The sequence below is a fragment of the Fukomys damarensis genome, unplaced genomic scaffold, assembly GCF_012274545.1.
Source record: "Fukomys damarensis isolate Sample0158 unplaced genomic scaffold, DMR_v1.0_HiC HiC_scaffold_16, whole genome shotgun sequence".
Lineage (NCBI taxonomy): Eukaryota > Metazoa > Chordata > Mammalia > Rodentia > Bathyergidae > Fukomys > Fukomys damarensis.
Genome location: NW_022900928.1, coordinates 124,049,199 through 124,077,076, shown reverse-complemented (window position 1 = coordinate 124,077,076; position 27,878 = coordinate 124,049,199). Strand labels below are relative to the sequence as shown.

The window sequence follows — 27,878 nt, the reverse complement described above, 5'->3', positions numbered from 1 at the left end:
TAAGGATTCTCAGATTCAAGTCCACACATCAGAATTACCTGGAAAGCTTGTTGGAGCATACATTACCCCAAATCTTGGTGTTCAGTATGGCTGGGTTGAGATCTGAGAATCCATGTTTCCAAATGAGTTTCCAATGAGGCTAGTGCTGCTGCTTCAAAAACTACTGTCTTAAATCTTTTTGTGAACTGTGTGAAATTAAATGAGTTATACACACCAGTCGTCTAATAGATAAGCCAGTAGGTAATTTGCATGCCCATCACCTTGTGGCTTGACTTGACAGTTCTGAGAACTACTTACTTGCTGATACCAAGCTGAATGCAGGATCTTAGAGTCAGCAAAGAAGTCATCTGAAAATGTGGCTTCTTGTTCTGGAATATTCTAGTACTAACTATCCCACCCAAACCCCCAGCATCTCTGGCCTTGGATCACAGTTCTGAGTCACCCTTTTCACAGTGGCAGTGTGTGGGGGGGTTAAATGACAACATATCTGATGGGGCTTTGAAAATTGAGAGGCACTGCAAAGGCAGACTGTCATCTAGAAACATTTCTTTGCAGCCATACAAGATAACATACGCCAATTTCCAGTTTTACATTTATTTGTATTTATTCAGGGGTATTATTTATAGAACTACAGAATGACCTTTCAAGAAAATGGGTCATTTCTCAGTTGCCACACTGTCATATTTCATGGTACTTTTTGTTAAAAGGGTAACTTTCATGTGTAAGTTACATCACTTACCGCCAGCACATTTCCCAGCAGTGTGCATATGAATTGCCTAGGAATCTTATTAAAAGGCAGATTTTGAATCTCTTTGTCTGGGGTTGTGTCTGAGACTCTGCATTTTGTATATGCTGTTAAGTGATGTTCATGCAGCTGGTTCAGGACCACACTTTGGGAAAGAAGGACTTCTGGTCTAATCAATTTATGTCCCTTAAGGATAGTCTCTTAAGCAGTGTCTTTTTTACATTCTACAGTTAGGTCTATGTGTGTGTGTGTGTGTGTGTGTGTGTGTGTGTGTGTGTTTATGAATGGGTGTGATTATTCCATACTCTAGAAGCATAAACTATCTTAATGAGAAACACTAGGTATTCTGAATTATTATACATTAGTTAGGGCACAGATAAGTATTGAGAGTTAAATCAGTACATCCAATACTATTAAATATGGACCTAGATTTTCAATTTAAAATATTTTCTTAGATGCTATGCTGTGTCTTCTGCTGACCTTGGGCAAATTATTTTAATCTCAGTTGAATGAGGATCTCTTTCATTGCAGGTCAAAATTGAGCTACCAACACAACTGCATGAGAAGCACCATATTCTGTTTTCTTTTTATCATGTCACATGTGACATCAATGCCAAAGCCAATGCCAAAAAGAAAGAGGCCCTGGAAACATCAGGTACTATTGACAGGAAGTTAATAGAGGTAGTTTTATGTATTATCCTTTTGACTCCAATAGAGGGGTATTTTTAAAAGCTCTGATTTATTGAATTGTTTGGAGAAGTTTAGTGTTCATAAATCATAAATATCTTTAGCTTCACTTCCTGCTAGGGATGTTTGTTCTCAAAAGTTTTTTTCTGTTGTTCCTTTGCACAGTTGGATATGCTTGGCTTCCTTTGATGAAACACAATCAAATAGCTTCTCAGGAGTATAATATCCCAATAGCAACAAGCCTGCCTCCTAATTATTTAAGCATTCAGGATGCTGCAAGTGGAAAGGTACTGAGTAATGTATATGATTTAAGAGAAAGAACACATTGGCCTATGGTGTGAAGTTATCTTCTTTCTCTGCTACTAAAATCAAAACCACAGTGCATATATTTGTTGTGCTTATGAATGAAATTTGTCTACAATACTCCGAGTCTCTTAGTTTATGGCTATTAGAAATGAACCAAGGAAAATTATTTCCTGATATTATACCAGTCTCCTCTGCCAGTACTACCAAATGTATTTGCATTTTTCCCACCTCTATAGTAATGGTAAAAAGAGCGTAAATGAACCTATTCATTCTTTTATTCCACATTGTCACAATGACGGTAACAAATTCTCTTTTGCAGCATGGTGGGAGTGACATTAAATGGGTGGATGGTGGTAAACCACTCTTCAAGGTGTCGACTTTTATCGTATCAACAGTGAACACTCAGGTGAGTAGGTCATCCTGAAATATGAGCATTTTCTCTGACACAAAGAATCGTAAGGTAGCTCCTGCTCCCTATTCGCAGGATGAGAATGTCAGATGGGCAGGTGCTGCAGTACTGCTAAGGAAGATGTCTGGGGTATAATTTTGTGTCTCTCTGAAGATACAGCCTCCTAGTACTGTAAGCCCCGATGCCATAAGATTTAAATAAAGTCAAAATACCAAATGTGTATTTTACAGGTTGAAATTTCCTTTGCAGTATATTTTCTTCCACTGATAATATCCAAGCACTCAAATTGTTAAATATTAAAAATAAATACTTTGGATATTGACTCCAAAATGAAGTCTAAGTTTCAGTGCCTACCCAGGGTTATAAGGAGGAGACTGACAGGAGAGTCCCTTCAACCTGTGTCTGGCTTAGTGACCCTGGACAAGTTAATGATCCCCACTGTCTTTATTTCCTCATCAGGAAATGGTATCAATAAATTATCTCTACTGAAGGTTGCAGTGAAGGTCAAAGTGAGAAACTACATGTAAAAAGATTTTACCAACAGCAAAATGCTGTTTAAACATATGTAATTATTGTTATTATCAAGTCACCACAAGTGTCCTTTCTATTGCAAGGCAGCATGCTTTAGGTGGAGCTTTCTGGCATAAATTAGAAACTACAAAGCAAATGATTTGAAGTGAATAAAGGATGCATTTCTTCTCTCTCGAGTTCAATATTATCTGTTTTTCCATTTTTGTTTCATGCTTCTTTATCTCTAGCCCATAAATGGTTGCTAAGAAAAATGAAACAGTACAGATACTGTTGTAGTCAGGGTTTGCAAGGAAATAGAATTAACACAGGACACCTAAATTTATACGATTATGTTATAACATTCACCCAAAAAGTCAAATGCAAAAGAGTGCAAGAGATCTGTCTGAATGCTGAAGACAGACCCAAATAATCCAGCCAAGGCCCTGGATCCCACAGTAATGGCCCCACAAGTCTAGCTGAAGGCCTGAAGCTCATGGCAGTGTCTTGTACAAGTTCGTGTCAGAAGGCTGAGGAATTCATGACAGAAGCCTGAAGGATCCGAGCTGCAAAGCCCAAGGGCTGGTGCTAGAGGGTAGGGAATCTGCGACAAAGGTTGAAGAATCTATGCCAGAAGGCTGGGGGATCTGCACTGGAGCCAGGAAGTGAAACTCAAGAGGAAAGCAAATCGCAAAGCTCCCCCAAAGAGAAGAGCAGCCATCTGGACAGCAGCAAAGCACTGAGCTCTTCACATGAGGAACCCAGTTTGTATCAGGAAAACCAGGCACAGAAAGCTTCTACTAGGAAATGAGCAGCATATAATCTTCCCCTCCCATTCTCCTTTTATGCCATTCTGGCAACAATCCTCAGGTGGGTCTTCCATGCCCAGAACCATACTGACTCAGCTCAGCTGGGCGTTTCCATTACAGTTGATCATTAATCCACCACAATTTTTTTGACAGAAAAAGGAAATTTATTTACTACTTTATAATAGAGAAACACAACAAACCTGTTAAGTTTCCTGCCGAAATTTGACTTTGCAGATCACAATTGCCATATGTATAATGGGTCAGAATTTCAGTAATCTCAGACACTTGAAGGCAGATATAGTTTCTCCCCCCCAGTTCTGTACCCAGTTCTGTACAATGGATTAAATCCATTGTTCTCTGATGACATCAGCCCATTCTACAAAGTGGTCCATCTTCACCAAACCCTGTTCTGTTTATCTCAGACTCTCCTGATTTGCTTTTTATAAGACTTAGCCCAGGTCTCCCTCTCTAACACACCCCCCGTGCTTCCTTCCTCTACATCCATTGTCTCCACACCTACACATTCACAGAACTTACCTCCACTTCTGAGTGCTGAAGGTCCTTCCCTTCCCTGTGCCCTTCAGCCACAGCACATCTGCTTGCTTCCCCCAATATCACCTTGACACTAACAGTTCCTTGGCCAGGAAAACAGTCACCTCTCTCCCCTCTCTTCCTCTCATTGGTCTCATCAGTTCACACCTATCTTGCTCAACTCTTACTTTCTCCAAGAAACCTTCCCTGTTCCCTGATCCCACTGACAGAGCTGGGCTGTCTTGTCGTGTAACCACATGGCATCTTGCTTTTTTGCTTGAAGCCCTTATCCAATCACAATTAACTGTTTGTGTGTGTGTGTGTGTGTGTGTGTGTGTGTGTGTGTGTGTGTGTGTGTATGTCATGGTGCAGTGCTGATTTCCTGGCCATAATAAAAGTGCACATATGAAGAGGTCATATTTGCCTGCCAGATGAATCATGGTGCAGTGCTGATTTCCTGGCCATAATAAAAGTGCACATATGAAGAGGTCATATTTGCCTGCCAGGGGCTGATACAAGGTCAGCTTTTAACAAATAATACTCTGGGTAAATCAGTGAAGTAATATTTAAAAGGAAACCACTGTGTTTAATTAAGAAAAGAAATACAGCTACAAAACAAAATACCTACCACACACACACACACACACACACACACACACACACACACACAAAACCCATCCTGAGTAGAATCCATGCTGCAGTTGTTCTTCTAGAATGTTCAATGCCAAAGATACCTGCAGAGTATATCTTCACTCTAATCATCTTGCTCACTTCCTAACTGCATAACTTAATATAGAACTTAGAGCCCTCACACTGAGCTAGATCCTCACCCTTTCTTTCCTTCCTTTCTTTATTTTTAAATCTTGAGATAAGGTCTTGCTAAATTGTCCAGAGTGACCTCAAACCCATGGCCCTCCTACCTCTGCCTCCCAGTGTGCTGGAATTCTATAATTCCTGCACCAGTTTAAGTGTTACTTTTATATGTAATCTTTTTTTTTGTAGACTTCCTACTATCAGGCTGACTCAGGCACGTTGAGCCTGAAAATATTCCTATGCAGGTTAAAAAGTGCATGGTCTCATGTGTGTTAAATAACAAGTAAAAGAAATTCGTAGAAAGATATGGAAAAAGCAGGAATGGGAATATAAAGGAAATCTGAAAAAGAAACACAGCTAGGGGAAGTAATTCCCCAGCCATTGTCACCTATGAGAATGAAGTAGGAGTGGGAGGAGGTTTTGTAAAGTGGAGGGAGCCTTCGCTGTTCCCAAAAGTCGTGTGAAAATGGCTGCTTGGTGTTTGACTTCAGACACATCCTTGCACATGGCAGTATCAGTGCTGTAGAACTACCTAGCACTCAGCACCATGACTATTTACAGCACAGTCTGTGCGTCATCAGACAAATGTTTCTTTTGCTGTTTCAGGATCCGCACGTGAATGCATTTTTCCAACAGTGCCAAACAAGAGAGAAAGACATGTCTGAATCACCTACCTCCAATTTCGTCCGCTCTTGTAAGGTAATGTGACATGCAAATAGCTTCAGTGGTCTAGCCAGGGTGAAAATGGGCAGCAGAGACCTTTCATTTCCCACTAAGTAGTGAGGGAAGAGTGATTAGTGCTAAAGATTTTAAAATGCCTTATCAATTCAGAGGGGAAAGTATTTAATTTCATAATTTCTAAATAGCCATGTCTACTGACTAGAAAAAGCAAAGATTATTTTTTTTTTCTAAAGTAACAATGACTGAAAAACAGAACCTACTACTGTTATCTGCCTGGAGAGCCCTTCCTCCATATTCAGGACCATGTGCCAAGCTAAATGCAGTGAAGAGTAGACCAGATAAAGGGGAGCTGTGGTATTCATACCCCAGTTCTAAAACGCAAGAGCAGAATATCCTCTGACGTTTTTTTCTTATTTATTTATTTCACGAGTTTAAATTATATGTATTCATAATGTATATGATGTTTGGAAACATGTATACACTGTATATTGGCTGTCTTTTTTGTGTGTGAAAGCATGCAGTATTTGTGTTTCTGTTCCTGCCTTATTATACTAGCAAAATGTCCTTCAGTCACCAATATTGCTGCAAATAACAGTATTTCCTTCTTCCCTGAGACTGAATAGTGAATTATTGTGTAAATATGCTGCATTCTCTTCTCCCTTCACCCGCTGATGAATGCTTAAACCGACTCCTTGTATTGTCTATTATGAATAATACTGTAATAAACATGAGAATGAAGATACATTTTTTACATCCTGATTTCATATCCTTTGGATATATAAACAGAAGTGGAACTGCTGTCATGTGGTATTTTATTTTTATTTTGGGGGGAATCTTCAATACTGTTTTCTGTAATGACTGTACTAATTTAAATTCCTACCAGTATTATGCAAAGGTTCTTTTTTCTCCACACTTTCAGCAATACTTGTTGTCACTTGTCTTTTTTTTTTTTTTTTACTGTAAATAGAAATCAGGACTTTCACACTGAGCTGCATCCACCAGCCTTTATTATTATTATTTTTGAGACAACTTCCTAAGTGGTGAAGTTGACCAGTTGGGAGAACTTATTCTCCGTCCTCAGCTTCCCAGAGTGATGGGATTATAGGTGTACACCACCATGCCTGGCTTCATTTGTCTCATAATAGACGTTCTAACAGGTATGAGGCAATGATCTCAGTTTACATTTCTCTGATGATTAAGTATATTGAATAGATCTTTTCTTTACCTGTTGGCCATTTTTGTCTTTTTTTGAGAAATAACTATTCATATTTTTGATGCATTTTTTTAATCAGGTTGTCCGCTTACTTGTTGTGGAGTTGTTGAAGTGCCTTATATATTTTAGATATAGATCCATTATTCGATGAATACTTTGCAAATATTTTCTCCTATGTCATACCTTGTCTCAACTTTGTTGATTGTTTCCTTGGCTATGCAGAAGCTGTTTTTTCCCCCCATTAAGTTTATGGGTATTTTTTAGGTATATAGTACAGTTACACTCATCATGGGGATCTTGTACCTTTGCATGGCATATCTTGGTTTTTATTTTTTGCCCATTGCCCTGCCCTCCCTTTACCCTCTCCACCCTTCTCTATTTACAAAGACTTTGTTTCCATTTTTTTCTTTTCTCATATTTTTTCCCTTCTTTCCTTTTCCCTACCCTACTCACTTCCCCTACTCCTTTAGACCTTTTCTTCCTATTTCACATTATCAATTATACAATTTGAACCTTACTTACACTTGTAGATTTTCACACTAGAGAAACTATTCTGTATTTACACATGTGTGTCCTATTTATTTCACTTAAGAGTATGGCTTCAATATGCATCTATTTACCTGTAAATGACTCTATTGTCTCATTCTTTATGGCTGAGTAGTACTCCACTTTATTAAAAAAAAAAAAAGACACACACATCTTCTTTATCCAGTCTCCACTTGATGGGCAATTGGGCTCTTTCCAAGTTTTAGCTATTACAAACTGTGCCTCTATAAACATGGGGGAGCATATATCACTGTGGTATGATTCTTTTAATTCTCTTGGAAAGATTCCCAGCAGAGGGATGACTGGATCAAATGGGACCTCTAATCCTAGTTCTTTGAGGTATCTCCATATTGATTTTCACAGTGATTGCACCAGTTGCAAAAGCTTTTTAATGTGATGTCATTTGTCTGTTTTCACTTTGTTGCTTGGACTTTTAGGGTCATTTATGAAAAAAAAAATCTTTGCCTACATCAATGTCCAGAACCTTCTCTCTATGTTTTCTAGAATTTTTAAAATTCAATTCTTGAATTTAAGTCTTTAATCCAGAACATGCTTTTAATTTCATATGTTTCTTTTTCTGCCAATTTATTACAGAATTTGTTGAATGTGGACAAGATTCATGCAATCATGAGTTTTCTGCCTGTAATCTTGAATCAGCTCTTCAAAGTTTTGGTGCAAAATGAGGAAGATGAAATAAGTACAACAGTCACCAGGTATCCATAACACAACCCTGGGAGAAGAGATTTTATAATCTTGGCTACATCCAATCTTGACTTTACTTTATTGTAACTCAATAATCCCATCCTGGTATAAGTTTGCAGTTCATTTAAACATGTGTCTCAAATTTAAGTATGTATCAGTCTTGAATTTGTACCTTCTAACCACCTATTTCTATCATTATTAAAATCTTAGACTTCTTTTACTTTGTATTTTAAAAATAATTTCTTTTGAAATAATTGTGGATTTCCATGTAGTAGAAAGAGATAATATTTAGAGAACCGGCATATGATCTTGCCAGGTTCGCTCACTGGGGAAATATATATATAAAATACAGTGGTAGCCATCAGTACTTCAAGCCCTCCCTCAAAGGTAGGCATTTATTATATTTATATATATATATATATGTTATATATATAGGGATTATTATAGTACATATACACACAATATGTAATCTTTTGCTATTGACTTTGTCCATATTAGTCCTGCAAAGATTCATCCAGGTTGTTCATCTATCAATAACTTATTCCTTCTAATTGCTGAATATTATTCCCTGATGTGAACATACCTTAGTATGTTTAACAGTTCACTTGCTGAAAGATGTCTGGATCAGTTCCAGTGTGGAGCTATTATGAATAAACTCCATAAATTCTCCTGCAAAGTGTACCAAGTCACTGTATCATTTCACATCCCAGTATGAACTTTTCAAAAATAATAAACATTTTATTAACTACTATCATTTTAAATTTGATTACCCTAATCGAGTCTCTAATCTGGGTCATGATGAAATCACAATTTCCCAGTTATAGGTGTAATGTCTTAAATTAATGATTTACTCATATATTCCTGTTGCTAATTTCTGAAAGTTAATCTTAGCATGCTGGAAAAAAAAATACTAGCATTGGCATTGAAGGTTTATGACATCTTCCTTACAGGAATATTGTCTTTTCCAAAATTAGGATTTTTAACAGTTTTTAAAGACCTGAGAGCACTGGAAATTAAAGTGTCAATAACAGTTTCAAAGCCAATTCTGGATGCAGATTAAAAGGCAAGTTAGAACCCAGCCTGGCAACTTAGGAAGACCATGTCTATTAAAAAAAAAAACAAAAAAACCCTACATTTCAGCCTAATGCCTTTTTCTAAAAGCATGTATTATTCCTATAGTTTGGAAGGCAAGCCCCTTTAAAATAAAATATGACTTTAATCAGAAGTTACAAGTCAATTTTTCAGGTACTAAAATGATTCCTTTTCCAAGAAGACAATGTCAGCAAACGCACAGAGTATGATTGGCACATTCCCCTAGAGCACAAAGTCTCCTGTGTGATACCATAATCAAAAGATATCCCTGTATCTCAGTGTCTGGAAGTTCTAAGATGAGAAATGGATCTCAGCTATGACACATTCTAAATGCATACTACTTGGGAGTGAGAAAAGCAAGAGAAAAGTGAGATACTGTTTCATTCGTCCATTTACTACTTCATGCCCAGTTTACCAAGCACGCTAATTCAAAGTCTGCCTTCCTCAGAAAAGCCACTGAACAGTTTTGCTTCCCTAGGGTTCTGGCTGACATTGTGGCCAAGTGTCATGAGGAGCAGCTGAACCACTCCGTCCAGTCATACATTAAGGTATGAAACTCACCTTGGTCCTTCTTCATGTCCCTGTGCTGTGTGCTATGTCTTGTTTCCTGTTCCTAATCAGCGGGAAGTTCTTTCCCTAGAGTTGGATGGTGCCCACCGTAGTCAAAGTAAGAATCCCTCTTAGTGGGATTCAGTCTGCATTAATGGGCTGGAAGTATTGCTTAAATGTGTAAAATCTGTGCACATGTGCCAATGAACATTAAAATGGGGAGAGAGGGACAAAAAGAATAGAGAAAACCAAAGGGTTGTCCTTTTGAAGTCAACATTACAAATACGTGAAATTCCTGTGTGAAGATAAGAAAGACATTTGCTGTGGGTTTGTTGAATTCTCCGTGTTTCTGCCTAATATTTTCTTAGCTCTTCTTATTGTTTTCTCAGGCGTTATTTCATTTTCCCAGTTACTGTATATTTGTACCTGCTTCTGGTATGTTAAGTCCTTTATCTTCTGGCATGAACCACTTGCCCGTCCCATCAGTGTCCAATGCTTCTATGGTGTCCTTTGTCTGGTGTTCACTTGGAGATGTTTCTCTTCTCATTTCCAGTTGGCCTGTGGATCACTGCCCGTGAACTTGTGATGCTGTTTGTGCTCTCATAGCTCCTCCCTAACTGTCCTCTCCTTGAATGAAAAGAAAGAGCCCATCCAAAGATAAATGAGAGCATCATAGATTACTTTATGATACATAGAAGAACTATCTTTCTATTTGCTAGATTATATATTTTTGAGATTTGAACTTTTTAAAATAAGAGAACATGTTCTAATATATACAGATGTGCACACAGTTATACATTCTAGATGTCTGGAAATGTTAGCGAGAGAAGAATGTAGGCCTTTTGTGCTAGAAGCTTGGTTTTTAAAATAATAGTAGTTATTGTTATTATTACGGGTGCACTGGAAAAGAAAGTAACTAGAATTACATTCTGCAGTGAACCCTGACATGCCATCTGTAAGAAAATTTTTTCATTATAGTCTATATCTATATATTTTTTACTGGCCTGAAATGTTGGCTGTCTTCGCAAAATACAAAAACATAAGTGTATGTCCTTCCTTAAAAATAGCCTGTCTGCCAAAAATATACATCACAGTGATTTTTCTGAGGGCTAGTTTTACCCCCATAAGCCCCAAATTTCACCTGCAAAAAGACAGTTCCAGCCAAAAATGCCTTTTGAGTTTCTGTTGGGGGAAGGGGGTCATAGCTTACTTTTTATAGGACATTGATGACTTCACCATCCAACAGAGTCATCTGACAAACATTTACCTTCTCAACATTTGTCCCAATTTTCCATTTTAATCACCAGTAGTATTGAGAGCAAATCATACTTCCTTAAACCATTTCTCACAAAGGCAACTTTATCTCAACACGTGCGTTCTTTTCCTTTCTCCAGTGGAATTATTGGAAATTACTCTAAGAACCCTCTGGTGGGTGCTGTGACTGTTTCTGTCACAGGGAAGGCTAGGTCCTTGTGAGGACCTCAGATTCTCAGGTATTCTGTGACGATATTGGAGAGATGCTCTGGAAATGCATCTTTGCATGGTCCTTACTTTTAATCAAATCATTTGAAATCTCCTAACAGAACCATTTTACTTTATAATATAGGAGATTGATCACTCACTTAGTTTGCTTTACAATGGTTTGAATTCACTTTATGTGGAATTTCAGGTTGATAACAGCTCCTTTGGGTAATTAAAAATATTTTTTAAATATCTAAAACAAATACTTCCTAAGAAAACCTCAACTCCCTTGAATTTTACTCTAAGAATGCTAACCCAGTGAGAGACAGAGACTAGGTTATATAGTAGTTAACTTGAGCAGTCAGCATCACTAAGCCTGTTTCCTCCTTTGTGGTGAGATGGACGAAAGGAACAGCCAGCTCGGGGACTGTGCAGAATCCACCCAGGTGGCAGCCTGACCTTGAACAACAGCTGAATTTTTTCTCCAGATGGGAAAAACTATTGTTTAACATAGAGTCATAGTGAGCCCCACACCAAGAACAGTGAAAACTGATGGGCTGGTTTGATGCCTGCTTGGATATACTCAAAAGATGTGATGTTCAGTGTAGTTTATATTGATTCAGAAGTAACTGAAACACCATTTCAAGTTCAGTGGTGCTAAATGCTGCAATTCACTCCATCCACAATATCCAAGCTGCACACATGTCTTTTGCAAAGATGTGTATCTAAAGTTGATCTGATTAAAGGCCACAGTATCCAGCAATTTATAGTACCGACGGATTCCACTAGTCAAGTTTTTTAAATAAGAATATTTCCGCTCTGGGTGAAATGCCCTGTCTCAGTAGAGGTGAGTTAGTTAGTAATCACATTATCTCCATGTTGAGGCATAACCCACAAGAGGAAGAATTGTGTTGCTCTTCATTGGAGCTAATATTGTGTGTCTGTTAGCTTTGTCTTTGGCCTCACCTGTGGTGCTGATATGCTACAAAGCTCAAAGAGGAGGTTACAGATCCAAACGTGACTGTGCCTCTGCTTTGAGCAAATCTCTTGCCTCTTCCCTTTCAATTACAGTGAAGGCTGAACAGTGAATATTATTAAAAAAGTACCCACCCTTGAGGCAAACCCAACTCATCAGTAAAATATTCAGTAATAAGCATTTTATACATAAAATACGTGTATGTTCCTTAAAAGACATGAAGCAATTCTGATTAGCCCCAAACTAATCTTTTGTTGAAAAAAATGTAAGCGGCATTTGTTATCTCTCTGAGAATTAATGTGTGTGAACCTCGTGACAGCATGGGGTGGTAGACCCCTCTCTCACCTACTTGCCTCCCAAAGCTTCCCCACTTGGCTATTTGAGTGGGTGCTCTGCCCTTTCAGGATGAAGAATTGCACCCATGCCACCTGTCACAAGTGGAAGGAAGGAGAAGGGGAAAGTGTCTTAAGTAAGTGGCTCAAAGCCCTCCGTGATTCCTTGAACTTGCTAAGTGGCTCCCTCGCTCTTTCTGTTGATTTCTACAAAAAGAGTTTCAAGGAGAGCTTAGGTGAGCACGGCTCTACTTGCGCAGAACCGTCCATAGGAACAGGCGTGTGCACTCTAATCATTGAGCCTTCATTATTTCATGACAAAATCTGGCATGAGAAGGTAGCTTTAAGGAATCAGTTATTCATGTGGCATAATTTCAGAAGCTTTTTTTTTTATTAATTTTGTTCACCTTTTGGATCTTCTTCAGTTTGTGTTCAAGACCAGTGCATACAAGGAGAGAACAATACATGAAGAATTGGCTAAAAATGTGACTGGTCTACTGAAATCAAATGACTCAACAACAGTAAAGCATGTCTTAAAGGTAAATAGTTTAAAGACAGTCGATTAATTGTTAGGGCTGGAGATGGGTCTTCACTCCTGGAAGGTAATAGGCCTCATTGATTTCATAGATCATCGCTGACACAAGCTTCATTTTGAAACTATAGCATATAAAAACATTAAGCAAACAAAATCTATTTTAAGAGAACATGAAAAAAAAAATAGATTGGACCCAAGTTAAGTGCTTTGGCCTAAAGGCAGAAGGAATGACTATTGAAAATGATCTAAAACATTCAAAGATGTAGCACAATGAAAGTTTCTTGGGTCATTTGCCACAGTAAGAGGAAAAACACGTAGAAAAGGATCAATGATGTATTAATGAATATACAGGCCACAGAGAGGAAGTGGAACCACAGCCACTTTTCAGTCTAAAAATAAAAAGTTGAAACACAGGCAGTAACATAAAAGACGGTGAAGGCTGAGAGTCTGGCTCAGTGGTTGTGTGCCTACCTTGCATGAGCAAGGACCTGGATTTGCTCCTAAGCATCACCAAAAAGAAAAGACTGTGGGAAGTTTATAAAATAACTCTAAACTATTATGGAATCCTAGATTCACACCCAAGCTAAATTTAATTATCTATTGTGACTTGACAGATGAACAATTAATTGATCAGTACATAGCTATAAAGAGAAGCCAGGATCAATAAACATCAGCACGTTTACTAAAATTAAATTATCATAAGTACACAATTTATTTGAATTAGGCATATATCTATATCTATACCTATTTCTATATTCATCCAGTTTGCTCAACAAATATATTCTAAGTGCCTCCTTTGCAACAGGCATTTGGGATATATTAGAGAACAAAATAATGGTCCCTCCCTTGAAGAGCTTACATTCTACCAGGGGATAAAAGCGATGAACCACAGATATAATTTGCTGACAAATTATATCATGTGGCAGAAGGAGAGAAAAGAATCTGCAAAGCAGGAAGGAGGAAGTGGACTGCGGAGGGCTGGTGGTGAGCGGTGAAGGGTCAAGCGGGGTCGGCAGGATAGAGCGCAGGGAGAAGGCGACGTCTGGGCACAGAGTGGGAAGCAGGTGCTGGCACTGGCTGCAAGGGTAGCTTAGAGGAGCGTGGAGGAGGTGGAGAAAAAGACAGAGGCAACAGCACAGTGGGAACGTGTGTGGGGGTCTCTGTGAACCAAGAGATGAGACAACAAAGAAACTGAAATCTCTGATGTATAGTTTTACCACTGCAGCTCTGACAAAGATCATCTTTTGGTTGCAAGTACTGTATCTTAAGATGAGAGTGTTGTGATATTACATATTATAAAATCCAAATTATTATTATGGGATGATAGATTCCTTATTGTCTTTTCTTTTTCCTAACAGCATTCCTGGTTCTTTTTTGCAATCATCCTCAAATCAATGGCACAACACCTGATTGACACAAACAGAATTCAGGTAGGATCATAAGTCATACCATAATGTAATACTATCCAACAATTACACTGATGAGTGTGTTCTCTTTAGCTCTGTTTTTATTGGCTTTGTAAATCTTAGCAATTTATGTTAATTGCTTTTTAAATGACCATGTAGGACAGTATAGGCCCATTCGGAGACAGATGCCAGGACAAAATTTGAAGTACAAAAAGTTACTGGAAAGAAATAGCTACAAAGGATGAAAGGGAAAGAAAGGGGAATAAACAGGAAAGTCTGATACCTGTGAAGGAAATTAAGAAAAAAGGATTAGCTAAATAGCCTACCAGTGAGCAAGGTTCAGCCAGCCCATGGGCAGTCTGAGAGCAGAGACTGCTCAAGGAGTCCCACCGAGGGCAGATGGTCTGGCCCCAGGACCTCTGCCAGCCCACTGAAAGGGAGCAGCTGGTGGGCAGAGGGCCACACTGGCATGAGTACTTGAGTAGATGCCAACATGAGTTCTTCCCAGTATATTCAGTGTCAAGGGTACGTCTGAGCTGTGCGCCCTGTTGGGCTGCCTGCTGGTATTTGTGAATCTGCTCACCACGGCTCCCATTGGCCTCGCTTCCTGAAAGGAAACAGACGAGGGAAGCTGCTGCCCTGGCAGGTGAACTCCTGCTCTGCAATCCATTCTACACCCCTTACCCCAGCGCACAGCTCTGAAAACTCTTCAGACGTACCTGACTGTGTGACCCAAACTCCCCTTCCAGAGTTGTCACAGCCTCCGGTCACCACGTCCTACTTGGGCCAGGGTTGCTCCATGTGACCATTCATAGTTACCTCTGGGTAGAGAGGACTGAGAAGCACCCAGGGCACCATTTACTCCTCCCACATTTCTTTGGGTTCCCACTGCAGTAAGGCCTGGGGGAAACTGACATTTGATACTGACCTCTTCCAGGAGGGCCCATCAACAGTGTCGCTCAGTGTGGGGATGGTGGCACTGCTCTGATTTATTGTCCTAGTTGGAGAGAGAGAGTGCCCACACCTCTACCTGCTTGTCCATCTAGTTAGAGCCACAGGACAAGAACCCTGGGCAATGCTACCAATTGTACCAATACAAACTATACTTTGGGGATGAGGTAAATGACTTTTGGGTGGATCTTTGTACCCAGTGGACTTGTTGCTAACACAGCATTAGTCAAGACTCCACTTTTAATCCCTGGAAGTCCCAACTCTAATAGGGCAAATGTGGTGATGTTTTTGGTTTCCAATGTCAACTCAAATCCTGGGTCATCAGTCCTTGAAATATGTGAGTATTCCCTCTCTGCAGGCTACAGCAGGCTGAGTAAATGGCTAAAGGGGCCTTTGCGGAAGACCTGATAAAATCATTATACTATATGCTCTATTTAGTATGGAGTTATAGGCTTTCCCTTGGGGACCCTGCTACCTCTCTAGTCACTGTGTACCAGATCTGAAAGTTGATTTAGAATAAGAAACAGAGAAAGGAATTGTGGCTGTTTAATGGAGTGAACAGCCTCATCTTCCAATTGTCCAGTCTTGCCTTCTTTGTGGATGTGAATTGTGGCACTGTTTTGTCCCTCGGGATTCCACACAGCATGAGCCAGCTCTACAGGTCCCTGAGAGGCAAAGCCCCTCGGCTAAGCCTCCAGCTTTGCTATTTACTGTGACTCCTGGAGATCAAGCACAGCTCATGCCTCTGTTAGTGTGGTGTCTTACTATCCCTATGTCTGCCAATAAGCCAACACCAGAGCTGCTTCTCCTACCAACGTGCAGGAGACACCACTGAACATTTTAGTGACATTGATCTCTAGCGCCCCCTTGATGGCCTCAGTGTATGATATGTCCTCCGGCCTTTCCTTGGGAACTTGATACTTTGGTGAGTCTTCTGCTATCAGTTAATATCCATTCCTACATGTCTGCTTCCCACCTTTTCTTTACTCTGTCTCTATCGTTTGCCAGAACAATTGAGACATTTCCAATTTTGTTTCAAGTGCCTATCTTCAGCACTGCACGAGCCACTCTAAGAGTGAGTTGCTGATCCCTTGGTGGTCTTTGATCATGGGACCTGAAAAAGCACCCTTTGCCAATGAACTCTGATGTACCCCCTTTCTCACTCTGACCCTTGCTCAAACACACTCATCATCCAATATCAAAGGTACCCCGGTCCTACCAGTACACACTAGCTAATTGCTACAGTCCCTTGTGGTGTATTATTCTCTTTCCTACTTTATTAGACCCAGTACATACTCAGTTTTTGGCTCATCCCCGGGGTGGAGGTAAGTAGGTCAGCTCCCCCAGGGTTTCCCTATTTCCTCCCTTCTCTCTGAGAGAAGAGCTGACTGTTAACAGGGAAAGAAGGCTGGGACACTTCAACAACCCTGAGAGTTAAGTCTACAGGGCCACCCATGTGGGGTCAGCCACCCAGAGGTTCTTATCCATGCTTCCATACGGCAGATGTTTTTGACCCAGCCTTGACCTCAACATGACAGAAAGGCTGCACCTTTAATCATCTCAACCATCCTGCCTTTTCACTCTAAGTCCTAAGTTTGCTTTTTGGCTGCCTCTGCCCCAGAGATGATAGTCTCCTGCTTGGGAGGAAGAAAAAAAAAATCTGTCATAAAGATAAGAATGATGCCTATCTCCTTGTCTTTAAGCCATGTTGGGATCAGGAATCCCTGCTGCTGTAATCCCTGCTCAACTACTAATTTATGAGATGATAAAAATGACACCTAACATCTCAGAGCTTGTTTTCTCACTCTACAGCAATGGATTAGACAAAATTTCTCTTCTAGTCCTCACTGGTATGCATCTTCTCACATACATAGGCCACAAAACACACATATGACTGGCCTAATAACCCATCATAGACAACAATACTGGCTCATCTCTGACTTGGGTTTGCTTTTCATTTCCCTCTCCAGTGGCAGCTCCCACACTCCAGCTTTCTTTTAGGGGGCCACCTCCCAATTTTCTTATCACAGTAGGAAAATATCCAATATCATCATGAGACACAAAAGCATTCACCTTAAACTTCTCCCAAGCTACTTACACTTTTCTTTTCAAATTATGAAGTGAATGGCTTTCTCCACCATTAATGAAATGTTAGTCATCACTTTTAAGAGTATGGGAGGTCTGAGGAAGTCAGGAGCAATGTCTAAGTTCAATCCCCTGGACCCACAGTGTGATTCGGCAGATCTTGTCCCCTGTGTGACCCCTGCTATCCTGGGCAAGGTGAGTTCTGGTCTCCTGGGACCTGCTGTTATATTCTCAATCTGATCTCTAGCAGAGGCCTTCTGGTCCCTTGTAGTGGCTGTACCTTTCACTCGCCATCATTCATCTTGTTCCTAACAAAATTCTCGAATACCTAAAATCCAACCCCCACATCCAGGGTCCACCCCTCATGACTATGGCCATAGCCTAGGTTCTCCTCCCCATTCCAGCTCCAACCCCCTGTTTCACCCTGTCTTCTTTTTCCCTTTCCTGGCCTGAAACAGGAAATTCTGTGTCTCTGGTCTTGGAATTCCTTCACTTCTAGCCTTTGTGATACTCTCCCAGAGAACAGTTGGAAATATTCCTCTTGTATTTATCAGATCACATGTCTTTGGGGTAAGAGTAGGGGTGGGCCAGAAAAATAATTTGTGGGGCAAGCGCATAGAGGAAAGAGAAGGGTAATATTGAAACTGGGAGATTAATACATCCCCATATGGAGTGAATGTGGCATCAGCATGTTTAATAGATCTTAGTCCCCTACAAATGTGCTCTGATTAGTTTAAAAGTGACTGTTGCTTTCCTGTCTTTATTATTTATATCTTTATTGCCCAAGGTATATGGAGATGAGCGAAATGATGTGTGAGGTTAATGAAGTTAGATTGATTTGTTGTTAATTCATTTGATTTCAACAATAAATTATAATACAAAAAGTAACTATGAGGCTGGGCGTGGTGGCGCATGCCTGTAATCCCAGCACTCGAGAGGCTGAGGCAGGAGGATCGCTGTGAGTTCGAGACCAGCCTGAGCTACATAGTGAGTTCCAGGTCAGCCTCAACTACATAGTGAGACCCTGTCTCATTTAACAAAAAAAAAAAAAAATGTAACTATGAGAGTCTCAAAATACCTATACAGTGGTGTCCTGGTAAATTGGCTTTAAAAAAAAAAGTATCCCAAGTTGACTCTTGTCTTCCACTCTTAATTCTCCATGTTACTCAACTCTTGTAATGTCAGCCTTCGTGGTTCTTATTCATCCAATGTGGAAGGCTGGGTATTCACAGTTTAGCAGTATATACTCCAGCTAAGCCAGGTGATATGCACCTGTAATCCCACCACTCAGGAGGCTGAGAAATGAGGATTGCCACAAGTTCAAGGCCAGCTTGATCTACTTAGAGAGTTCAAGGTCAGGCTGAACTGCATTGAAAGATCCTGTCTCAAAAAGTGAAAGAAGAAAAGAGAAAGAGAGGGAGAGAGAGAGAGGAAGATTTAAGTCTAACTAAATTCTGTATTTTTCTGTCTATAATAAAAATTATCTGAATATCATTTTTTAATTTTTAATACTTTTTGTCATTCCCTTTCCTTCTCCAAGATCCCTCCTTCCATCTCTTGATCTCCTTCCCTTTTGCAAAAGATCTATCTAAAGCCCATTTGTAGTAATTAACGAGTCCTGTCTGCCTTGTAGAAAAAGTCTACGTTCAAGAAGTGAACAACTTGGCCATCTCAAACTTTACTCTCATGTGCAGAAGTCCAAGAGTCCTCTTACATTGTTATTAACTGTGTCTGTCCCTCTCAGCCATGTCTTTCTGCACCCATTGTCACAGCACTGGATTTGTGAGGTTGACACCTCGTACTTGTGTCTTCTTCTGGGTCTGTGCACTGAAGAACAGCTGGCGTGCACCACTTACCGGAGAGCATTTCAAACCCATACTGTGTCTGCACTCATCCCATTATCCACTCGTTGATTTCTTAGTTGGTTATTGAGTCCTAGTTTTTTTTTAAGTCAAAGTAATTTAGTTTTAATTAAATGGAACAATATGTCCAAAACTTTCAGAAAAATATTCATTCTATTTTTAATAGTAGCTATTTCTTGGGCAGCAAGAGAAGGGAATTAAAATGTGATAAGTTATGCAATGGTCTATCATTTCAGTAGTTTGTGATTGATGTATTATAATGTACTTTTTAGTGAAATGTTATTGGTCAAAATAGAAAGGAACATTAAATGAATATGATGGAAAGTATGACTCTGAAATTTAAAAGGTTTCTATTATTGCTGTCAAGTTTTCAAAAGGACTCTTTTTATTTGAAAATCTCTAAAGTACGTCTTTCAATTTATTTCCTCTTGGAGTCCTATTTCCTAAGTCACATTATAAACAATGCATTCTTTCCTTAGCTTTCCCGGGCTCAAAGATTTCCGGAATCTTACCAAAATGAATTGGACAATCTTGTGATGGTCTTATGTGACCATGTGATTTGGAAATACAAGGATGCACTTGAAGAAACTAAAAGGGCAAACCACAGTGTTGCCAGATTTCTTAAGGTACAGTTTTGTGGGACCGCAATTCTACAGTGTGTGCAAGACACTCAAAATGTTAATTGATTCACATTGCTACAATAGGCTGCAGAATAAGCACAGGGCAGTGAATAACTTCATTTATCATCCTTCCTGCTTGAAATGCTTTCTAATATCTTTTCTAACTTGGAGTCTCAGTGAAGAAACACAAAGGTTAGATAAAAGTATCTATTTGAGTGTTATCAAAGCAAAGTACTGCTGCATATTTTTAAGGGAAAGAAATGAGATGTTTGAAAAGATGTTGTGCTGTGGAAATATTATTCTCTCCGGCATTTCTGCCCTTGAGGTGACATTCTGGATCTGTGACAGGTGTGATAATGATACCTAATAGCCATTTGGGGAAAATGCCTGGGAACTTATTTCATTTGTTATATTGCCTCTGAGCTTTCTTTTATATGATGAAAAGATCGTGTACTGACATAAAAAATGGAAAATTGTCAATTTAAATATCAAGCAGCCTCTTTATTAACTGGTTGTATAGGAAAGTCCTATTTCTTTGGGTTACAGGCAACCACATTGAATTGAGAAGAAAAATGCAAAACTTAACAGATAATACACTTAGGAAGACAATGGTTTTTGTCTCTTCTTTCTCTTAGCAAACTATTAGCTACTATAACTTTGATTAACCCACTTATGTTTTGTAGACACCACAACATACTAAATGACTATGGTAATTTATAAATTAATGTTAATACCAAATTAATAATCCAAAAAGTAGATGGACACTCCACCTGAGTTGGTCTTTAACACAACCTAAATTCTTTTTAAAGGTGCTTAAAAAAAAAAACTTTCAAATTATACACTAAATTTGTTCTTATGAATTTATTTTTTTCTTCAATGCTTTGCCTCTTGTGCTTTTCTTTTTCTTTGTTCCAGTAAAAGAAAAGGACAGTCAGGGATAAAAGGTAATGGAAAAATTTTACACTGAGTTTTTATCGCATTTTGGCACCTATAGGAATAAAATGAATTGCTATGCTTGTAGTTTATTTAAAGTGCTTAAAAGTGTGGGAAATTTGGACAAATTATACACAGTCCAATTTGTAAGCACAAGATGTTTAAAGAAACATCTGCAATATTCTTTTCTAAATTGCAAAGAAAAAAAAGATGAATAAGCAAATTTTTAAAAAACAGAAAAGACCCCGTGTCTGCTATCCTTCGCTTAAATGCTCTGTACTTGTTGGAATGAATTAGTTTTCCTTGATGCTCACTGATGCAAAGGTTTCTCCTCCATGGTGCATAAACTAGTATGTCACATGAGGACAAAGAGAAAGCTGTCCAGTATTAAAAATTAAACGGTACCACCAGTGGTTTGGTGAACTCCTAAGTAAAAAGCACAGATTGACAGCAGATAAACAAGTAGAGCTGACATACGTAGATCACATGGATCTCAAATTGAAATAAGCACACAAAAAAGAAGTTTGTGAATGGAAAGATTAGTTCAGTATATTCTACACCATAAAAGTCCATTATGCACAAATATATTTCATTTGTAGTTGTAATGGCATTTATTAACACAATGCTGAAAAGAAACTTCTTGGAGGTTTATTAAATAAATCATTTGAATTATATGAGAACAAAAGGAAAGGGAGAGAAAGTAGTTTTTGAAAGTAAAATGCTATCGTTTGGCGCAGTTTTAAGGAACTGATATATTTTGAGCTTTTAATAATTCAACATTGTCTACTCCCAGTGTTGAATTAAATTTCTTGCATTGCCAGCAGTCTGAGAATATTTATTTGCTCACATAAACTGACTATAACTTTTACCTCCTTGATTATTTAATTACACATTAGTAGTCAAATACTATGAATCAATCTTATTTGGAATTTAACAATTAAAATATTGCTGCAATGTGGAGGTTGTACCGAGAATGTTTTCCAAGAATCATGAGAACATAATCTCTGGAAACCAGTGTGTGAACATATAATTTAGCTAATAAGGACCTTCCCTCACTCTGCATCACGAAGAAGCAATATTTTCACAGAAATTATGCCCAAAACCTTGTACATTTTTGTTTTTGCTGTTCTATCCTTGAAGTAGATATGATTTGAATGGCTCCTTCACAGCCTATGAGCCTTTTGTAATTTTTTGCTACCAAACTGAGTCGCAACTCTTATATGAGCACACCTGTTTGGATACTTTCCTTATAAGGCACAACACCAAGCTGGTAGCAAAGACATATTCATTCTGATTTTTATTTACCTCCTCAGGTAAGCATGTTCTTTCCCCCACTCACACTACTGCCCCTCCTTTCTTTCAACTAGCTCTCGAAAAACACTTGGAAATAATCTAAGATAAGATATAGACTTGCTGTTTTAGTAAGTATGTTTGAAAAAATATGTGTGCAAGAAAAGATGGACCAGTGAGTCTCTAGAAAGGGAGAAGTCTTCAGATCTGCTCTATTAAGCTTAAATAGTCTGTGCTTTGGGAATAAATGACTGTTTTCCACTGAGCTCATCTTCATGATACTTGATGCTTAAAGCAAATACCTAATATGGAGACAGAGGAAAAGTATCCCAGAAAAAATGATAGAACCGATGGCTCCATAAAATATAGAAGGACAAGATAAGAGCATACCTGTGGATCCTTTTTGCAATCTGGAGTTCCTAACTCAGCCCCGAACCAATTATAGAGTAAATTCTTCCTTGCTCTCACTCTTGGTAAAATAAGTATGTTTTCATTACAACAGTACCTTTTTTGAATATAACTTAGAATATTTGGCTTTTAGCTTATTAATCAAACTGAGAAAAAGTTTAACAAAATATAAGTTATTCTGTAAATCAGGAGTCTGCAAACCTTTTCTGTAAATGGCCAAATGTTAAATATTTTCAGTTTTGTGAGCCATAAAATATGTCCCAAATGCTCAGCTCCATTACCGTAACCCAGAAACAGCCATGGACATCTCATTGTAGAAATGTGTAAGTGAATGGCTCCGGCTGCTTTCCAAGAAAACATTTTTGTATTAAACAGTTGGTAGGCTGCTTTGGCCCATGGGCCATCATTTAACATCATTTACGTGCTATACTTTACTTTCAGTTCATATAAAAACTTAATATAAATAATGTGAAAGCAAAAGCAAAAAGCCCTCTCCCCAGGCCTCAGCCATGGGCAGAATAATTACTGCGCCTGAGGTCAAGGAGATGCCATTGCGAAACAGCCCCAGGACCCATCACACACTTGAAGAACCCAGACCTGTAGTAGGACTTCTGCAAGGAGGAAGCCTGACTCAAACAATCTTGCACCCTAGGAATAATTCCCTTTCTCCTTCCCTGTCCCTTGCAAAGAGGATGATGAGCTTCTACAAAGAGGTCTTTTTACTAATTCAAGGAACTCTGAGTTGGCTTTTTTGCTCCCCAGAGTAGCCTTCTCCCCATCATCCCTATTCATGGAAGCTGGAGAGAAGACCTCTTCCAGAGCTCAGAGGTCTGATCTGCAGAGCAGCCACAGCAGCCCCTAGGATGTAGGGATGACATTTGCCACACCTGACCTAGACTTGTTCAATGACAGGACTCATCAGCCTTTCTTCCCTGGAGTCAAAGGGCCCTTACATTTTCACCAAAGATCTACCAGGGCCCCGTTTCTCCTTCTCTTTCTTGAGAAGTTTCTAGGGCTCAGAGATGTCCTGGGTGATCTTCCCCTTCCTTCAGGGTGAACCTAGGACCCCTTCTCAGCAGGAAGAAGACAGTAGAGTTTTGACAGAGAGAGCTCCAGGCTGGGGATATTCCAGGGCTGCCAGGTTGGGACATCCACCTTCAGATGCAGAGCCTGGGAGGATGAACACATGTGCATGGATCCAGCACTGCAGAGAAGGCACAAGTGTTCCTCCCTTGCTCGCTTGTTACTCTCCATCTTTCTTTTGAGGCAGCAATTATGCCGTGGTATCTACCTTTCTCACTCTTCTGTTGGGAGATGGGAGAAAACATGCCCCTCTTGAATAGAAAGAACTAAAATTTATAGTAAATGTGTAACTACAAATGAAGCAATAGAGTTACACAGTCATGAATAGGTACGCTACAAAACGCAAAACTGGAAAGTAAAATAACAACAGAAATGACTTAACAAACGGAAGAGTCTTGTTAGAGAAAATAGCCCTTACTTGAACACAGGTATTTTTCAGTGAGCGAATTTCCACTTGATATACTATCTATAGCAAGATTTTAACTTTCTTTCTGAGCAAAGAGAATTGAGAGAAACAAGAATCGCAAAACCATTGTCATGCACTATCTTAACTCTTTGGACAAGAGAAGGGGCACTGCACACCATGTGGTACAGCACCAGCATGTTTCCAAGCTTCCACACCTGAGAAGGAATGGAATCGAACTTGCCCACCAAGTGGTGATCCATATGGTAGTCTGCCGTGTGCCTTCCCAACGTATTTCGTGACTAAATAGGGTCAGTGCCTCCTAATTCACCCCTTGCCAGTGCACTCTTGACTACTACTGCTTGATTACAGAGTAAGAGGCTGTCGGTGTTTTGGAGAGAGAATGCAGGTGCCCCTCCAACCCTATCTACTGATAAGACTGTGCTTGGGCCAGGGATTTAGCTCAGTGGTTCCATTGCCTGCCTCACAAGTGCAAGGTCTCATGTTCGAACCCCGGTACCAAGAAAAAAAAGACTATCCTTGCTATAATAAAGACAATCTGATAACAATGAAGGACCTCCTCCCTTCCCTTCATTCTTCAAATTTAAACATCCTCTGGTGAAAGAGAGAGTATCTACCCTCTTAAAGGGCCCACTGAAATTAAAGAGAATTTCCAGACCCATCTCAACCACTTCCCACCCTTAGCCAGTGCTTCACAGCAAACAGTCTCCACTCAAGCAACTGTGAAGTCAAATTACTAAAAAACAATATTGTACCAGTAATAACCAAGTGGCTAAGAGACACACAACTAAAATCTATACTTTTCCATATGAAAAAATAAGGGCTATGACAATTCACTGAAAAATTCCAAGTGACATTTTGTCGAATTGACAAGTACACATTTGCAACTTTCTGATCTGTATACTCTGTCTAGTATTTTAAAGAGGTGCCATTTGTGGATGAGTGCTTAAATATATTTTAGAAATTTTTAAGACACCTATACAACACATTTAGCTAGATGTATTAATTTACTTCAATGCATGTAGTTTTTTAAAATATTCAATGACTCCCAAAGTATAACTGTTTGAATTTAGAATTCTATCCTTTTCAGCGCTGCTTTACATTCATGGACCGAGGATTTGTGTTTAGGATAGTTAACAACTACATCAGCATGTTTTCCTCTGGGGATCTGAAGGTAAGAACCACAAGGATAAGTGATTAGTTGCTAAATTCTGCATTATAAATAAATAAACTGTTCTCTGCTTATATCTGCCTAAACATTAGCCTATCCATTTTCTGTATCAAAAAATAATATCTATGCCAAGGCGGCACAGCCTTTTAAGTGCTCCATCTACTGAGCAAGACTCCCAAGTCCTTCCTTAATGGAGGAAAAGGAGTGGATGAGAGCTTTTGCACATCGTTTCTATTTTCTGTTGGTGGAAAAGGGAGTGGCTCACTTCAGCTGCAATTCCTACATTCTAGTTTATGCTGGGCTCTCTTAGATTTAGCAATGGAAGCCCTGTTTCTTTGGAAACCCTAAATCCTTGGCAAAATGGGCCACCCATTTGGATTGATCTCCTCACCCAAACAGAGGCGTGTGTCAAAGAGACAGTGAAGGAACTCTAGAGCGGTGTTCTCCAAGTACGGCACCTAAACCAATGAGGTAGCATCAAAGGGTGCAGAAATCTGTCTTTCAGGTGATTCTCAGGCATTCTCAAGTTGAAAACCACTGAGATATGGTATAGCGTGTAGTGGAGGAAATGAAGACTAGAAATGGGCAGGTCAAGAAATTTGCATCAGTTAGAATTCTAAGGGCTGTAAGCAATAGAATCTGACTGGAACTTGAGTAAAAGGGATTTTATAGAAGGATGCTGGGGGGTAAATAGCATTGAAGAAAGAGATGGAGAACCAGGCTTTGAGAGAAGAAGGGGCCAGGGCGCTTACAGAGTATGGGAATGATCACAAACAGGACCATTTGGCTAGGGTGCTGCTCCTGCTTCTGCTGCTACATAATTTAATCAACTGGAGCCATTGTCTCCATCTTCATTATCTGCTTCAGGTTGAAATTCCATGGAGGAAACAGGAGATCAATCAGCTTTGGGTCACACAACTGCCTTTTAAGGAAGAAAGACGGGGCCCTTGAATTAATATCCCCATTGAAATTTACTCATTGAGAAAAAGGCAATTCCTCAAGGGGAAATTAGCTAGGTTGATAAAGAACAACAGATATAAAAGGGCCAAAAGCAAATCCGTAATGATAACCCTAAGCCTCTCAGGTCATGCTCAGGAGCCTGACGTTACTGCTCTGGAGTGGAGAATTATGTTTGATCAGGGGCATTACATGGTTGTGTCATTTGGTTTTGGAAATCCAATTCTCCAAATATTTTTTTTAATCTTCTCCATTTGTGCTCCTATTATGCATGACATTTGCAGACTATCCATTTAGACATAGTTGCAGCAGACCTAAATTACACATTTTTTCAAAGACCAAACCATGTCTTCTGTGAAGGGTAATTAACATATGTAATTTAATTATGTTTCTGTTGACTTTACTGTACAGAAAGGTCAAAGGCGATCTTTGCTTGAAGAGGAGAGATTTTAAAATATTGACTAAGATTGCCACAAAACGTAACCCTAAAATATCTGAGTATATGGGAACGTTTTTGTGTGGTAATTTTGGTAGATATAGTAATGACCATCTAACTTAGTCTTAATGACAAATTATTTAGCGTGCATGACAGTAAAACTAGAGCAATTATGAATGTGGTAATTGTTCCTGCTGATATAATTATTCTCGATATGTGTGTTACAGTCCTCATAGACCATGTCTAGGCTTTATTGCTTCCACACGTGACCTTACTGAAAAGACATGCTTTTTGGTAAGGCAGCAAAGAAAAATCCATTAAACAAATTATGTTCAGAACAAGTGGCATACAGAGTTTTGGTCTAAGTTTGGATGGTCTGACCCACATCTTAACTACAGATCTTGCTTTCTGCTTGTAGAGTTTGTTTTATGATTTCAGTTGGGTTTTGAGAGAGCTCGGCACATGTGGGGCAGCAAGGTTTTTCTTGCAATCGGCATGTTATGACATAAGCTAAGAAGCTAAAAACAGGAATCGGGATCCTATCTCATGTGGAAGCTAAACATAGGTTCCAAATGGGATCATCTCTTGAGGAGGCCCTGAGCAGCCTTCAAAGACAGAGCCCACTTGGGAGGCCACAGGACCTTTTAAATGAAAGAATGACTTCATGATCACACAAAAGTAATTACTTCTCTTAGGGATGAGGGTCAAGTGCAGATTTTCTTGTTTGTCTTTGTTACCTTTCTCGGTGTGTAAGTGAAGGTCACTCTGTTTGCCTCTTTTTCAGACCTTGTGCCAGTATAAATTTGATTTTCTTCAAGAAGTGTGTCACCACGAGCACTTTGTCCCGCTGTGTCTGCCTGTAAGATCAGCAGACATTCCAGGTAAACAGTTCTCATTTTTCTCAGCTCCTCCTGACTCGGGTTTGTGCCTTTTGTAATTTTGCCGTTCTCCTGTTTCCCGAATAGAGCCAGGTGACCTGGAGAGAATGTGGGAGAAGTTGTTGGCGTGTGTTTGATGAATACAACTCGATACTTCTTAATTTTTGTCTTTCTCTCTTCATAAAAGAGAAAGCCAGCAAAATTTTAAACCAGATTATAGCACATCAAAGAATTTTAGCCTAGAGGCGTGCTGTCTTTTACCTCATTCGCTCCAAAAGATAACTTTCCATAGACTTCAAGATATAAAAATTGCAGGGAGAAAAAGTGACTCCTTTGAATATAATTTAATGTAGGATTATCACTCGATGTGTGTAATTTTGTTAAAACAAATTTGCTCTTCATAGTTTGTACAGGGAAAACCTGTATATTGTAAGGAAAGGAGAGAGGAGGAGAGAGAAGGAGGGGAGGAGAAGGGAGGGG

At 39.3% G+C, this 27,878-nt stretch overlaps 1 protein-coding gene across 10 annotated transcripts in view; it reads left to right on the top strand.

Annotated features, from left to right (window-relative positions):
• The window catches only part of Dock10 (dedicator of cytokinesis 10), a 192,531-nt gene that overhangs the window by 123,988 nt on the left and 40,665 nt on the right, over positions 1-27,878 (top strand). For all 10 annotated transcript variants that reach the window (XM_010611775.2, XM_010611779.2, XM_010611783.2 and 7 more), the window contains exons 20-30: positions 1,277-1,400; positions 1,598-1,719; positions 2,058-2,144; positions 5,414-5,506; positions 7,842-7,960; positions 9,520-9,589; positions 12,785-12,898; positions 14,253-14,324; positions 19,678-19,824; positions 25,047-25,130; positions 27,305-27,401. In XM_010611775.2, coding sequence (XP_010610077.1) covers positions 1,277-1,400; positions 1,598-1,719; positions 2,058-2,144; positions 5,414-5,506; positions 7,842-7,960; positions 9,520-9,589; positions 12,785-12,898; positions 14,253-14,324; positions 19,678-19,824; positions 25,047-25,130; positions 27,305-27,401 — 1,129 coding nt within the window. The remainder of the gene's footprint in view (positions 1-1,276; positions 1,401-1,597; positions 1,720-2,057; positions 2,145-5,413; positions 5,507-7,841; positions 7,961-9,519; positions 9,590-12,784; positions 12,899-14,252; positions 14,325-19,677; positions 19,825-25,046; positions 25,131-27,304; positions 27,402-27,878) is intronic.